At 49.0% G+C, this 17,102-nt stretch overlaps 1 protein-coding gene across 5 annotated transcripts in view; it reads right to left on the bottom strand.

The window, feature by feature from the left end:
- The window catches only part of VGLL4 (vestigial like family member 4), a 186,268-nt gene that overhangs the window by 4,038 nt on the left and 165,128 nt on the right, over window positions 1–17,102 (bottom strand). For all 5 annotated transcript variants that reach the window (XM_066245028.1, XM_066245027.1, XM_066245025.1 and 2 more), the window contains one exon: window positions 2,967–3,189. In XM_066245028.1, the coding sequence (XP_066101125.1) occupies window positions 2,967–3,189 (223 nt within the window). The remainder of the gene's footprint in view (window positions 1–2,966; window positions 3,190–17,102) is intronic.

Raw genomic sequence — 17,102 nt, 5'->3', positions numbered from 1 at the left:
GGGGTGGGGAGCAGGGCAGGACAACCAATGTGTGAGGGTGCTATGAAGAGATTTCCACTGCACCCCTGGTGTTGGATCATCATCTGGGGCACCTCCAGCCTGACCTGAAGCACAGACGTGCAAATGGTCACTGCCTGGGCATACCCCCGCCCCCAACCTAGGCTACAGGGTGGCTGGCTGAGCTCTCCCAGGGCATACAAACCACCTTCCTCTTCCAGTATTTCACCTAGACCCTGGCTGAGTGCAAGCTCGGCTTTGGCACCATGCACCTACCTAAAACACCTCACACTCCCAGGTTGGGTGCTTGTGAGCCCACATGGCCCAACACCGCTCTCCCAACACCATCATTTTCCAGATGGGGAAAAACTAGAAATGGGTAACCTGCTAGAGGTAACACAACAAATGAGCAGCAGAGCCACAGTGAGAATTGATCACTCAGCTCCATTCAGCCCTGTCCCGCCCACTCTGGACTGCCCTAGCGGAAGAATGTCCTTACAAGAACAGTCCGATGTTCCAGGTCCCTCGAGTTTTACTACTTAATCTCCTGTCTCTTCTTATTTGCTGCTGCCCTTGAGGCCACCCCCATATCTTTTGTATCTTACTTTAGAACACTGCATATCTTCAGAGCTAGCATTACCAAAACATAAAGTGGGGTGACACACTCTCTGCAGCCCCCCCAGACATGCCTCTCTGGGAACTTTCCAGTCCCAGTTCCCAGAGTTCTGAGTCACATTTTCCAACACACGAAAGAAGGCTGCCCTGCACAGGGCCCTGCTGCTGCTCCAGGAAGCCCCCTCCCCACCCTCATTTCCCTTGCTTAGCAGCGGTGACATGCACACTTCCCACCACAGCCATCCTGACTGCTCGCAAATGAGACAGAACTCCCAGATATGGGTGGACGCTTCTGAGCACTCATCTCTGTGTTCTCAGCAGAGCACCTGGGAGGAACTCACTGAATGTCCGAGCAGAAGCTCAGGTTATAATGGACTGTCCAGGCCATGCAATGATACAGAAAAAAGTTCATGGAACAGTCACTATGGTGAGAGAAATACAAGTTGACCAAAAGTCAAGGTGAAAAGACAGGCTGATAACCTCTTTACCACCTACCCCAACCTTAAATTAAAGCTTAAGTCGGTGGACACCTTGGGGAAGCCGGAGCCACTGTACCCATCCCAGGAAAACTTGGCTTGTTCAATGGCCACTGGCCAGGAATCCCATAAGAACACAGGTGGGAATTCAAGGTTCTCACTCCTGGAAAACCTGCTCTCACCAACCCCACGGCTAGGCACACTTTAGGACAGGGTTGGGGAGACCATGCTAAGGACAATAGGTTACTCGACCCAGAAGTACACTTTTCACAAAGCAACTGTAAGAACCAACCAGAAGATTCTCAAAAGCCTTCAGAGAAGCTAAAGGGTAGGGAGGACCTACCAAGGGCCCACCCTGTTTTCCCGGAGGCTCCAGGGATTCCTGCCCCGGCCACCACGGGCTCAGAGATGAGCCTCCGAGGGGAGTCCCCCGCCCCCCCCCCCTGAGGAACTCCCATACCAACAGCAGCAGCAGCCAAAGGGCTGAATTCCCTGGATCCTAGAAATAAATTCCTTTGGTGCTCAAATCACCCCCACTGTGGCCCCCGTCGCCCTCGAGAGCCAAACACTTCCTGACTGCAGTGAGCTCCTTCGGGCCGGTGTGTCCTGCACACACCTCTGTGTCTGCGGCTCTGCAGATTACTCGGGGCACGGTCAGCCCCAGTAATGCTTTGTTCAGTACGTGAAGGGCAGTGATAATGGACCTCTGTTCTTATCAGAATAAGTGGCTGTTTATCAATACAATAGTTACAATACCATAGTTTAGTTATTTGACGATCCATCTCTTCCAGACTAAAACATGTCTTGCCTGACTGGCTTCCAGTACATTCCCTTCAACATTGATGTCTACCCGTTTTATTGAATGAATAAAACACACGGGACCATAGTGTTGGGCTCCGAGGTGGGAAGCACAACTGCTTATCAGCCTTACTGGGAACCACAGGTACCTTACAACCTGTCTCAACGCTCGGGCCTGCCCACAAGCAGTCATTACTGACCAGACCAGAGAGGCACCAGGCAGTGCTGCTGGGCTGGAGCACAGCTGGACCAGGCACAGCCGCTCAGAAGCGGCCCTGGGGAGTGAGATGAGTGTCAGCAGTGTACTGGGGTGATGCATCGGAAGCTGGAGGCTGCGGCCTGGCCTCCTGCTGCACAGCACACCCTTTGCTTGCTGTCAGTCACACTTAGCAAACACTGAGGACCTATTACATCACAGACCCCAGAGGTTCAGAGAGAAAAGTCATGGACTCACACAGTGATTCCAAACCTCAATGCTAACTGCCTCCTTTTAGTATGTATTTTCCTCAGGAGTCCCAGTTAAAAAATTTTTTTCCCTACCAAGCACACTGTATTTATTAAGTAACATAATTTTCTTATTTTCCTTGTAGAAAAAACTATCTGCCAATCACAGGTTTCTGACCAGCATGAGCTAATAACCATTGTGACCACTGACTTCATGGATTTCAGTCCAAGGCAAAGCAACTTGACATTTAACTTTGAACTGTGTGTCCTTACAATGGAAACGAATGATTAATAGTTAGGATTATTACATTGATCCTAACAGAAACAGAACCACCAAGGAAGACTGCTGAAAACGTAAACTAGACCAATCCTTTGGCAAAGACATTAAACCCCCTGTGCACGCAGTCAGCCCTACGAGGTAAGGCCCAGCAAGTCTACGCAGCCACTCAAATGTGAGGTGGTAGTTAGTGAAAGGATCCCTCCTGCTGTCGCTGCTGCCACTCCCTTGTCCCAAGTGCAGAGCCGAGGCTGAAGATGGACTCCTCCACCCTCTCTCACCACTTCCCTCACGGCCTCTGCTGGTGCTGTCCACCCAGCCCTCACGCCCTGAGCCCACACCCTACAGGACAGACATACCTGCTGCCGCTCCACCGGGGTCAGCGTGGGCGCGATGCCCGCCGGCCTGCTGGCGTCCATGCTGTTTTTGGTCAGTGCAAGGGGTTGCTCCATGCTGAGGCTGGGGAGGGATGCGTACAGGTGGTTGCCGTGCAGGCTCATGGTGGGGGCCACAGCCCGCTCGATGGGGCTGCGGCTCCGCTCCCGGGGGTCTTTCCGGCAGTCTCCATTGGCGGTCTTATTCCTGAAAAAAAGGAGTCACTCAGATGGGAATGCCTGCGTCATTCCTGGCCATGGGCCAAGCACTTCACACAGATTACTTAATTCTTCACCTTGCTGTGAATAAATATATCATCATCATCCTTTTCTGAGGTTTAGGTCAAATAGCTCACCAACCAGTAAGCTGAACCAGGGCGCTAAGCCGGGATGGGGTGACTGCAAAGGCCCGCGGTGCCAGGAGGGAGCTCCCTCATCAGGGTCCGCTCAGCTGCCTGTCCATACAGGTTGTGTGCCTACCCGAGTTCTTCTACAGTAAACTGCACTTGCTCAGAGCCTAAAGAACTAACCTAGGTGCTCAAGGCCAGCTTCGTTTGACAAGGATCTGCCACATTTATCAAGATGTAGATAATGACGATAACTCAAAGTTACCAAAATGCTTCTATGTGCCAGGTCCTGCTCCACAGGTGTTAATAGTTCATTTGACCTTCTGAACAGCACTAAGGAGATGCCGTAATCACCCCCTTTCCAGATGACAGGACCGAGACTCAGAGCAGACAGGTCACTGGCCAAGAAGCAGTGGTGTTTGCTCTGGCTCATGGTGTGTGCAGTACAGGCTTGTCGGGACAACTCAGAGCCCACATGCAGCTCCTAAGACCAGAATACACCAGCAAGGGTAATCTGCTTTAGTGAAGTCCATCAACTGGTGCTCCCAGAAACCTCGGTTGTATGCTGAGCACGTGGCAGGTGCTGTGTAAGACACAGGATGGTAAACGCCCTTCCCAAATCTGATAGATCTGATCTAAGGCAAAGCCTATGTTGTATCTGTTAGAGAATTACACAGCCCAGGTAATTACAAGGCAGGGCCAACAGAAAACCACAAACGCTGTTCTGGGCTCAGCCCAGGTCCTTCCTTCTCACCTATTTATTCTTTTTTTTTTTTTTTTTGTATTTTTCCAAAGTTAGAAGCGGGGAGGCAGACAAACTCCTGCATGCACCCAACCAGGATCCACCCGGCCTGCCCACCCACCAGGGGGTGATGCTCTGCCCATCTGGGGCATTGTTCCATTGCCCCCAGAGCCATTCTAGCGCCTGAGGCAGAGACCATGGGGCCATCCTCAGCGCCCGGGCCAACTTACTCCAATGGAGCCTTGGCTGTGGGAGGGGAAGAGAGAAACAGAGAGAAAGGAGAAAGGGAGGGGTGAAGAAGCAGATGGGTGCTTCTCCTGTGTGCCCTGGCCGGGAATCAAACCCAGGACTTCCATATGCCGGGCCGAAGCTCTACCACTGAGCCAACCGGCCCGGGCCTCACCTGTTTATTCTTTTTGCTTCGAGAGTCTCAGCTCCTTAAACATAACATGTTCTGCTGCTGCCAGAGCAATCTTTTCTTCATAAAGAGCAAGTCTTAACTAAAAATGTGGTAGATCATGATCTCAATGACTTTCTTTAAGAAATGCAAATTATCCTCAGAGTTAGCAGGTCCTCATCCTCTTGCCTCTGCAGACAGACTACTTCATAGCAGAGAAGCCTGGGCCCCTGAGCTAAGAAGGAACCCCAGAGAAAGCAGCAGCACTGCCTGCTGCCACCTCAAGTGGCTGAGTGCAATAAAATGATCTAGTGTTTTATATACACACGTGTGTGAGAGCGACAGGCATGCCTTTTTAAAATGTGGATTCACCTGTACCCTTTACCACGTTCCCCCAACGGTGATGACATCTTATAAAACTACAGCATGATATCACAACAGGCAACTGACACTGAGACAGCCCGCCAAACCTTATTCAGATTCGCTGGTTTATTTGTATGCATTTCAGCACGATCTTTTCATAAAGCAGATCCGAACATATCAAGCCCATAGTTACAATTTTCAGCAGCCCAGCACTGTCTTCAGTGGCCTCCTAAGCTCTTCCCACTCTGGTCCTGACCATGTTTTCATCCTTGTCTGGGTTTCATGCCCACATGTGTCGTGCTCGGCAGCCAGAACAATTTGCCTGCCATTCTTCAAATAAGACACACCACTGCCTGCCTCTGACTGTGTATCTGTATATACTGTGTGTGTGTGTCCTACCTGTCATCTATCTCCGTCCCCAGGCACACGCGTGCGCAGCCCACTGCATCTACAGCGCCAGGTGCTTGCTCTGAACCCCACAGTGCCATGCAAACCTTTCAGAGAACCCACCCCGCCACCATCTGTGATTTCATCCGTGCGCATACTTCTTAAGTTACGTAACTGTGTCACCACTATGCTGTACACCTGAAACTATTATAAAATAATGTCAACTGTAATTGAAAAATAAAAGTTTCCTTCTAAATTTGGATAAAATAAAATTTAATGTTTGACAAGATAAGTAAATTGTTTCCCTGACACAATCTCCTCCCCCTAAAAATGAGGTTTCTGAAGGCCATTTAATGAATGCGGCAAACTCGGAATAAGACTACGACTCCATTATATTCAACCAGTGTGAACTGAGCCTCTGTTTTGTAAGTTACAGAAAGTAAGACACACCTCTGCCTTCTCGTGGGTCCAGGTGAGGTTAGGGTGGGCCAGAGAAGCTGGCACGAGGCCAGAGTCCAGGGATGAAGAGGCATCACGTCCACCCCAACCCCATTCCCGACCAGACCAGCAGCCTAACGCTCAGGCAGATCTGTCCCTATCCAACGTCCAGGTCGCCAGCCAGTACATATGCGCAGCCCCGATCCCTTGCACTGATGTCCATGTGACACCTGAATGTTGGCAAACGGAGTCGTGTTTGAACTCGGCTGAAGCTCCGAGGCCAGCCCTGAGACCCAGGGGTCAGTGACATGTTGCGGGGGGAAGAGATGCCCAAGGACGGCAGGTAGCTGTCCGGGCACACAGCTGGCGGGTGGTGCCACACTCACAGCTGCCACCTGTGCTTCTGGAGACCACTGTGCACCCACACCAGCCGGGGCGTGGGAGAAGGGGCTCTGGGGCACGCAAACCAGAGGCCGCCAACCCAAACCATGACGCAGCGGGGCACCACCGAGCAGACGAAGGCGCTGAAAAACCCGAAAGAAAACATCTGAAGAACTCGCCGGTTAATTTTAGTAAAATTACACATTACTCACATTTCCAGCTCATTTTCCTAGTTCCTGGAGCTTAAAGACAGACATTGTTTTCCACGTCCCTCCGAGTGAATCATACCCTGGGCTCCGCCGCTTCCCGGAGCACCACGTGCTCTCAGCAAGCGGACCCAAACCACACGCTTCCTGCCTGGGGGGCCTCCTGCCTGGGGGGCCGGAGCGGCCTCCGCGCGCACACAGCCGTGGCTCTGTGAGGGCCTGACGGGCACAAGGACCGCCGACGGCACAGTGGCTCCAGGGCACCCCGGCCCCACCGGAAACTCACACTCATCCTGGCGAGGGTGTTTCAGTGGCAGCTGCTTCAGGAGAGAAGTGGAAAAGGGGAGAAAAGTAAAAGGTGGTAAGAGGAAAGACACATTCCACTCCATGGCCACGTGTCCCAGGGAACGGAGGCCGCACTGCCACTACTCCGACTCCACCCTCTCCGAGCTGAGAAGCCGGTGTCTGCTGTCCGGGGAAAGTCAACAAGATTCTAAGCAGTGACACAGAAAGACCCCATCCCATGAAAAGAGTGCACTGCATCCACTGGCTCCTCATTAAAATGGCATTTCCCACCCTCAAACAGCAGGGGCTGTGAGCCGAGAGCAAACCAAGGCAGGTGTGCCAGCCTGGCATGCTCAGGCCTTCACTGAATCCCACCACTGAGGGCTGCTATCAACTGAGCCAATGGGAGTCTGACTCTGTACGATGGGAGGGGTCGGGTGTGAGACATTTTAGTTGGTGCTCTCAAGGAAATACTCTGAGATCCTGGGATCCTGGAGAGCCCCATGCAGCAGGCACCTGGCACAGTCTCTGGGCAGGTCCCTCGGCCCAGGTGTGAAGCAAGGACCAGTCCAGCCCTGCATCCTTCCCACTCCCACTCCCGGACGCACAGAACATGCCTGCGGTGGCAGCAGTCCTGCTGGACACCAGACCACACCTGGCAAGAGTGAACTCAAGTTCTGGGAGCAGTAGTGAGGCCAGAGGGGGGCAGGGGCGCTTGACTGTCGCAGCCAAGACAGTCCTCCCTCCAGCTCAGGTCCCCTCCCTTCTTCCATTTCATTCCTGACCCCAGTATTTGCCCTCTAGGAACCTACAGGAGAGGAGCAGACCCTCACAGTCCAACACGAACAGTAACAAAGTTGTTAAAGCAGTGGTGGTCAACCTGGTCCCTACCGCCCACTAGTGGGCATTCCAGCTTTCATGGTGGGCGGTAGCGGAGCAACCAAAGTATAAATAAAAAGATTTAACTATAGTAAGTTATTTTATAAAGATTGATTCTGCCAAATTTAGCGAAAATTTGACATAAAGTACTTGATAAGTAATTATTATTATATGCTTTAACTAACTCTGCTTTATAAATTTTATAAAGTAAAGTTACTTCCCTTCTTTATAAATCACCATTAACTGTGGAACTGGTGGGCGGTTAGAAAATTTTACTACTAACAGAGATACAAAAGTCGGCAGTGGGTATAAAAAGGTTGACTATCCCTGTGTTAAAGCATCTTTAATTTTTAAAAGCTTCCTCAGAAAATGTACTTAATGCCACCGAACTGAGGCTAAAAATGGCTAAAGTATCATACATACCATACTACAATTAAAAATAGTAATTTTTAAAATTAACAAAAGGCATCCCCCCATGCCCATTATTGAGTCCTCAGGTTTATGACGTGGACTGGTAGGTGGCACCACCCCGGGTTTACAGAAGAGACCAAAGTGAAAAGATCTTAGGCTAAGATTGAGACAGTTGTCAGGGTGTGACCCAGACACACCCTGCCATTCAGCTGTTCTCACCCCAGTCACTACAACAGCTCTTCACCATCCAAGCTTCCAAGAGGCCTTCCCTGACCACCCCTTCCAAACTGCAGGATGATACCCCCAAGGCACACTCAGAGAGTTGTCTACCTTACTGTCTTAATCAGCCAGCTGCATCTGACCCTGGGGCACATCCAGCCTCCCCAGCTGGACCAGACCCTCTGCAGTGCCCAGGTCTGCAAGTTCTGCCCCCTCACCAGTGCTGGGCACAAAACTGAGCACCCAGTGGATGTGTTAACAGCTGCACTTAATAAGTGGACTACGGAACTATTAAACACTGGGTATCGGTGGTAGTGAGATGTTGCTTCCTCTAACTACCTTCTCTCAAGCTCTGTCTCCCTAAATGTCCCCTAGCTTCTAAACGATCCCTAGCTCGTCCAAACCCCACACACTTGCCAGGGTACATGCATCGCCCCCTTCTTTCCTCTTGTGAGCTTCCCAGCCAAGCAAGAAGGTGCTTGGGTATGTCTCCACGTCACCCTCGTCCAGTCTCATCACTCCTTGGTACCAATTTCAGACATGGAGGGGGTGGTGACAACCCCACCAGGGCTGTGACACAGAGGATGTTTGCATGCAGGAGTGCTTAAAGGTAAGGCAGACACCCTCCATGGTGAAAAACGGCATGCTGTGTGTCATGGGCAGGAGAAAGCTGGGAAACATTGGCATCCAGGGTGTCCCCAAGACAAGAAGCCAACCTAGGGGTCCTCTGCTTTAGTGACAAAGCACGTCCTGAACAGCAGGGAAAAGGGGTGGAGACTGCCTTTCCATTAAAGGCAAGAGAAGACTGTTGCATAAGACATCTATCATCACTTAACTTCCCAAGTAATCAAGAAAAGGCACAGCCCTACCACCATCAAAGGCCCACTTCAAAGGAACCCAACCAGAGTGTGAAGGACACAGCAATTGGCTAATTACACTGTTGCCACAGCTATCCACCCCTGGCACATTTCCCATTAACTCCCAACCAAGGGAGCATCCCCCTTTCTGCTAGTTCAGATTTCAAAAATCAACTACAAAGAACTAAGGAACACCTCATTTGCTCAAACACTGACTTGTGACCTGCAGTGAGAAAATACCATTGCAATATTGCCCTTAGAAAGTAGTGTCCAAAAACAATGCATATTAAAAGTTGGAGAATCCCTGGGAGCAAATTATATTGCTCACAAAAATTTACTTTGTCTTTACTATCATGCACGCCACATCACATGCTAGACCTCATTACCTTAAAACCCACAATGCTGCAGAATGTCATCATCGCCCCCGAGTTACAGATGAGTCAACCGAGTAACTTACCTGATATACAAGGGTTCTACTTTATACTTGGTTCCAAAGCCTTTCTTTTTCACCTTCCCTCTCAAGAAAGAGGCTGAGAAGACTACAAAGACCTATCTCCTACTACCCAGAGCTGACAAATGAAACCATCTACAGCAGTGGTTCCCAACCCCAGGCCGCGGACCGGTACGGGTCCGTGGGCCATTTGGTACCTGTCCGCAGAGAAAGAATAAATAACTTACATTATTTCCGTTTTATTTATATTTAAGTCTGAATGATGTTTTATTTTTTAAAAATGACCAGATTCCCTCTGTTACATCCATCTAAAACTCACTCTTGACGCTTGTCTCGGGCACGTGATATATTTATCCGTCCCACCCTAAAGGCTGGTCCGTGAAAATATTTTCTGACATTAAACCGGTCTGTGGCCCAAAAAAGGTTGGGGACCACTGCTCTATAGCATCTGCGTTAGACCGTTTCTTTCCTTCTAAAGGAAATACAGGCAGTGATCAAAGCAGCAACAGGGCAGCCACAGCTGCAGCCCCTTCTTCCCACCCTCCCCAGGCCCGCACTCCCATCCCCAGACGTGCCAGCTGTTCCGTATCTGGGGAGAGTCTTCCCATCCACATCTGTAAATACTACATAGCACGTATTAAATGTACACCACGGTATCGCACTGTGCGTACTGTCTTACAACCATGCTATTTTCCCTCAGCCGGTTTTGGGACTCTGCCCATGATCTAGTATATCCCTCATTTTGCACAGTATTCCTCCATGACTATACCACAAATAATTTATCCATTCCTCTACTGACAGGTATCTGGACCATCTCTGGTTTCTCCTGATTATAAATGGCCCCACAGTGTTTCTATCCCTGCACATCTCCCTGGGCCTGGGTGTGGGGTTTCTGAGAGTCTCTCAGGTAGCTCTCTAGAAGCCACCGGCCTCACTGAGGATCAGTTCATACTGGCCATTCCACTTGCTTCTTTGAATTGCTTTTAATTTGTTATGGGTTGAACTATGTCCCCTCAAAGATGTTGTAGTCCTAACCCCCTGCCTGCAAATGTGATCTTATTTGGAAATAGAGTCCTGGCAGATAATCAAGTTAAGATGAGGTCACTAGAGTAGGCCCTCATCCAGTATGTTTGGTGTCCTTAGAAAAAGCAGAAATTTTGACAAAGTGACAGGCAGGCAAAGAGGAGAAATGATGTGAAGACATCAGGAAAATGCCATCTTTGAGCCAAGAAATGCCTGAGGCCACCAGAAGAGAGAAAGGCCTGGAACAGAGTCTCCCTCACATCCCTCGGGGGAAACCAGCCCTGCTGACACCTTGCTCTAGGACTCTCAGCCTGCAGACCTGAGAAAATACGGTTCTGTCTTCTGTCGTTAAAGCTGCCCACACTGTGGTACGTTATCATGGCAGCTCTAGCAAACTAATCTCGTTTCCATGGCCTTTTTTTTACCCCACTGTTTTATACATTTTTAGATATTCTCTACACCCATGTTTTTTCAGCTATATCTGTACTAATCCTGCCCCCGTCACCAACATTTTTAGAGCTTCCTCTGGACATTTTCAAAGAGGTCCCTAAGACCCACTGGACCTCAGGTGTCCCTGTCATGCATGCCCTGTCTTTATGAGGCGCACTGACTTAAGCACCAGGAGAGGACAACAGGAGTCGGGACCAGTACGTGTGAGGCCAGGCCTGCCAGTGAGAAGACGGGAGTGTCGGCTGCCCCCCACCTTCTCCTCCAAGTACAATTCAGAAGCCAGGAAAAAGCATCCCCACCTGCCCCAACATACAAGAGGGAAGCAGCGTGTCAGCCAAGTTATCATCCAAAACCTGCTGGCCCCGGAACATGCTGGAAGGATGAATGACTGGATCAACCAGCGTAGTATTGCTGCATTGACAGGCCTGTCGATTACAAACACCCAGAGATGACAGGCCACCTGAGAGGACCGCCCTCCTCTCTCGGTCAGTGCTTACGCCAACCCTTGGAAGCCCCGGTTCCCCTGGGACATGGAGGGACGTGGAGTTTAGACTCAGACACGCAGCCCAGAGTCACATGGTAGGTGGTGGGGCAGGCTGAGTCCTTCCTCTTCTGCCAACATTGCCTGTGAGGGCTTCAGAAATAGCACGTTTCTGTGGTGCCAGAGGGCAAATCAACAACACTGGACAGTGTAAGAGGAAACATGTAATGGATTTGGACTATTCTCTGTAACTGAATCAAGGTCTCCAGTCAAAGCCTCTCATGTATCCTCCATCCTCCACGACGCCCCTGCCTTCCCTCCAGTCCCTCCCGCCCCCCCAGCCCCCCAGCCCCCCAGCCCCTCCCGCCCCCCCAGCCCCTCCAGCCCCTCCAGCCCCTCCCGCCGCAGCTCAGCCTCACTGGCGTTCCGCTCCGTGTGAAGGCTTCTTGCCACTCCTGTCCTCCTCTCTCCGTGAGACTGGAAGCCGCTCTGGGGGGAAGTGGGTCTCCCCTTTCCTCCAGCACGGTTACTGCTGCATGAGGGGCCGGGGACACCGGGAAACCTGACCTGTCGTCTGGGGCCACAGGGTGGTCAGTTCAGTAAAGCTTCTACATAACCCAAATACGAGACTCAAGAGATAAAACACTAAACGATTCCAGTTAGCAACCTGTCTGGAACACCTACAATTTATTCTTTCCCGTCTTGGTGACTCAGGGTCTTTATGACAAATATTCTTTTCAGACGTATGCAGTCCCCTCAGAGTGCTCAACTCCTCGTGCTCCTGGGCCAGCTCCTTCCTGAGTTCCGGTTTCCTCCCCGGCTCACGGAGGGTCATTCCCGGGATAAGTGTGTCTGCCACTGCCGGTGCCCCTTCCCCTCCCTGCTCTCACGGTGGGCCAAGCCAGCAGCTAGGTTTGCTAGAATGACGAGTGAAAAGCAAGGGTACACAGGCCCTGAGTGCAGGGTCTCCCATGGCAAAGTTTCCCCTCTCCAATTCCGGCACCCAGGGACCTGATTTGCTTGGGAAAGGAAGGGCTTTCAAGACCTGCTGCCTGCACAGAAGCAAGGCTCGCCCACGGTGCTGGCCAGCAGGGCAGAGCTCTTACACGTTGCTGGGAGACACATTTCTGAACTGCTGGACTCTATGTAAATAAGGTACCACTTTTCTTTAATTACAGCAGTCTGCACATGTTTTCCATCATTAGCTGAGACAAGAGGAAAATCTCAAGTTTGAGAAAAGAGGTTGACCCTGAGTACACGACTGGTAAAGCATCTCATCCACCCCCCATGTTAGCAACTGTAGTGGTGGGTTAGCACCAGAGTAGTGGGTCTCCCGCCGCCATGGGCGGGGCCCGGGGCCTTGCTGCAAACGGGCGGCACCCGTGTGCATACCAAGCACTGCTCAGAGACAGTTCACAGGGCCCACATGTGACCACTCAGAGTTTTCACATGAATGGAAATGTTGCTGAGACTCATAAAATATAAATTAATTTAAAATTCCTACTGCTACTAAATTTGTAGTCATTTTTGTCATTATGTGTTCTCTCAATGAATGCTGAAACAACTATATAACCACCATCATATTTTTGGCATTAAACAGAGCCTTGCATCAGAGAAGGGATGGAAAACATTATGTCTTCCTTCTGTAACTCAGCTACACTGTGTGAGGTGGGCAACATCCTAGCAGAGAAGATCTACCTAGCTGGGCAAGAGACACATCCAACATGGTGACATTCTGCATGGCTCTCCTTTAAGGACCACTTGAGACAGCCAAGGGGAAGCCTAGAGAAAGGACAGAAGCAAAGGGATTTGCCCAATGAGACCATCCATAGCTGGCTTTTAAATGGACAGTGTCTGCACCAGCAATCTCAATCTGATTCTGAGATCCACTGGCCAAGGCTTCTTTGTGTCAGTAAAGGAAAGTGTGGGGCCTGTGGCTCAGGAAGGCACAGGATGGAATCATTTCCCTTCTTACCTATCCACCAATCCGAGACTCAGAAGACCAGCTCCTTCCAGACAGGCCCGGAGAGAAGCAAACTAGGAAAGGGACACTCTGCACAGTGCATGGAGTCATGACCCACCACTGTGCCTGGCACACAATAATTTATGCATGAACCCCCCCCCAAAAAAAGCGACTTTTAGGAAATACCAGCACCAGCTGGTTTGAATAAGACAGAGAAACCCATGACGCTCCAGAGCAACACCTGGCTCAGGGGTGACCAGAGACACAACCCCAGCCATCACAAACCCTCCAGAAAGCAAGGGTTTGAAAACTCCTTCAACCATCATTTCCACTTTCCTTCTTCTGGTTTGGTAACAACTTTCATAATTCCATTCAAGTTCTTTTGTAGGCTCACTCTTAGCTTTGACTCCACATTTTGCAACAAAACTGCTGGAAAATATTACAAAACTGTCCAGGTGGGATGTTTTGTCCTCCTCACAGGGAAAAAGCATCATGGTGAAATGGATGGAGTAAAGGATAGGCTGTGGGATGCAGGGATCCGCACACAAAGGCACTTCTTCCTCTCTAAGCAGCCAATTCACTGAGCTATTAAAAAGCTTCAACAGCCTGACCAGGCAGTGGCAAAGTGGATAGAGTCGGACTGGGATGCAGAGGACCCAGGTTCAAAATCCCGAGGTCGCCAGCTTGAGCACAGGTTCATCCAGCTTGAGCACGGGCTCACCAGCTTGAGCACAGGATCATGGACATGACCCCATGGTCGCTGGCTTGAGCAAGGGGTCACTCGCTTTGCTGCAGCCCTCCCCTCCCACGGTCAAGGCACATATGAGAAAGCAATCAATGAACAACTAAGGAGACTGAGGAGCCGCACCGCAATGACAAATTGATGCTTCTCATCTCTCTCCCTTCCTGTCTGTTCCTATCTGTCTCTCTCTCTCTCTCTCTCTCTCTCACACACACACACACACAAGAAAAGTTTCAACAAAAGGTTCTTCCTCATAATGAATGAAATCTGCTATCCAGTAGGATTCTTGGGTCAAAGGTCAGCCCTTCGGAAAAAAATCTATTTCTTCGTCCAACTACTAGACTACTTCTACGTCAGCCCTGCCATGCCCAGAATTCTCTTCGGCAAACAAGAATCCCTCCAAATGACTCTAATATCAGAACCCTGTCCTGTCAACCACCTCTGGGTGGTCTTCAAATTAACATTCTCTCCAAGGGGCCCAGAACTAGACACACTACTCCTGATATAATCTAAAGAACAGAGCACATAATAAATGATAATTCCCTTTAATTTATGGTAGCTTATTTCTGAAACAAAAATCAGGGCATAAGGTCTATTAAGTGGAACTCACTTCCAACAGCAGTACTCAAGATGCCAATGGTTACTTCTGCAGTCCTGTCACAGAGCAAGTGTGGCCGCCTAAAATCCATATACTCAGTCTATTAAAATCAGTTATATTTGTGGGCCCATGCTGGCTAGAGATATAAATGAGTTACTACGTATACCTGCATCACACACATGCATGCATGCCAGAGACGCACGATCGTTCCCCCTGTGCTGTTTGGTTTGGTGCAACCCCCCAGCCCCGCAGGCACCCGGGCACAACCCACACACCCTCGCGTTCCTGGCCTGAGAGCAAGCAGCCCTCCCAGGTGGCAAGCCCTCCCAGTGGCAGTAACCGGTTCCAAATTATTATGTGGACTGGTTGATATGAGAGGATAAACTCTTAATTCAGTACATTTACTCAGCACTAAACAAATTAGAAAGCCAGTTTTCCTTTTAAACCTACCCACCTACCCTGACTGTCATCGGAAACTTGGCAGGCAAAATTAAATTACTGAGTCAAATTTAACTATACTAAAAAGTTTGAATATTAAGTATTGAGTATACTAAGGGATTAAAGTCATCTAATAAAAAATATCAAGGCATCTACCAAGTAGTTTTAAAACAGTCATCACTGTTAATATTAGATAAATTATTATAATTACTAATTGTAAAATCATTATTAAAGGACCTTCCATCTGAGCGCTAATTATGTAGTACACTAACTCCCTCTGAGCATCCAGGCGGCCTCTGGGCTGAACTCCATCTTCTAAAAACTAAAGGGAAGGATGCCTAGGTGATCTGTACTTTAGTTGGATTCCATGATAGGAACTGATCTGAATGACTGAAAGATCATGTCAAGGGCCCTCAGGTGCTTAAAAGGGCTTCTAACACACTGACAACTGATAGACAAATAACTGATCAATATTATTTTTTAAATTTGTGTTACTTGATTTTTAGAGAGAGAGAAAAAAAGAGAAACAGAGACAAAGAAGAAACACTGACTTGTCCACTTATTCCTGCGCTCAGTTGACTCTTGGAGATGTGCCCTAACTGGGGATCGAGCCCACAACCTCGGCATGTTGGGACAGCGCTTCAACCAACTAAGCTACCCAGCCAGGGCCTCAATCTTTATTCTTAAAGTTCCCAAAGGGACCTAAAATATATATACATCTGATGGCCTATTTTGTTTTTCTCTGAGTTAAAAAATCCATTTCTTTATAACTATTCTCATTTTCAAACACTTCACAGAATTCAGACTGACTTTCCTGAGCTGTCTGGTTAGCTTCACTGTAGCATCTCTAATATGTAAGTAGTCCCCTCACTATTATAATCACACTTAATCCAAAACCTGGCACCCTGAAAAGAAGGGAGAAGAGGAACCTAGGGGGGTCTGATGGTTCCATTCCACAGTGAAATGGCCCCCGACCTGCCACAAACTGTTGAATTTAAGATTCTAAAAATGGCCTTAGGCAACCCAGGACTACCATCACCCAACACCCCAAAGGACATACACTCTCCTTTTCATGAGCAAAGGCTTCCAAAACCAAACGGTAACGGTGAATCCTAACTACCCTTTAAATTAAAATTAACACTCAGAAGTCACCAAACTGCAACTATTATTGGGCACCAAACATTATATCCTCAGAGAGCTGAACTTCTGTCCAAACTGCTTACTCCCTCCTCATTCGTCTCTCATCCCAGCAGCATCGGGAGTACAAAGACTTAACTCTACTTTCAATTCTTTCGGGTAATAGACTCGTTATTGTTTACCCCGCTGAACTAAATACAGTTAATCATTGGTCTTTAGAATATATTTTAATTTACTTTTTATGGTGGTAAAATACACATAAAATTCACCATTTTAGTCATTTTTAAATATACAGTTCAGTGGCATTAAGCACAAACTGGTGTGCAACGGTTACCACCATCCACCTCCGAACTTCTCATCTCTCCCAGCTGAAACGCCATACCCACTACACACTAACCCCATTCCCCTCCCCCACCCCCTAACAACCACCAATCCACTTTCTCTTTGTGAATTTGACTCCTCACAAAGTACAATCATGGACTATTTAGTGCTTCTGTGACTACACATTTTGCTTAGCACAATGTCCTCAGGGTACATCTGTGCTATAGCACGGGTCAGAATTTTGTTCCTTTTTTAAAGGCTGAATAACAATACACTGCACGTACAGACTACATTTTGTTTATCTAAATGCAGTGATGGACATTTGGGTCGTTTCCACCCTTTCTCTTTGTGAATAATGCTGTTGTGAACATGGGTGTACAAATACCTCATCGAGTCCCTGCTTCCAATTCTTCGGGGGGGGGGGTCTCTGTCCTTACACGGATTTGCTAGATCATCTGGTAATGCTTTGTTTAATGTTTAGAGCATAGAAGTTTTGACAAATCATTGCTAGTAAAGCAGGCTGAAACTACAGGATGCATTTTTCACTACATTTGTCCCTCTCAATTAGAGAAAAATAAAAGGTTTCCAAAAGCACAGGTCTGACC

The sequence above is a fragment of the Saccopteryx bilineata genome, chromosome 10, assembly GCF_036850765.1.
Source record: "Saccopteryx bilineata isolate mSacBil1 chromosome 10, mSacBil1_pri_phased_curated, whole genome shotgun sequence".
In the NCBI taxonomy this organism is placed as follows: Eukaryota; Metazoa; Chordata; class Mammalia; order Chiroptera; family Emballonuridae; genus Saccopteryx; species Saccopteryx bilineata.
Note: the sequence above shows the minus strand (reverse complement) of the source record. Positions and strands in the feature narration are given on the sequence as shown.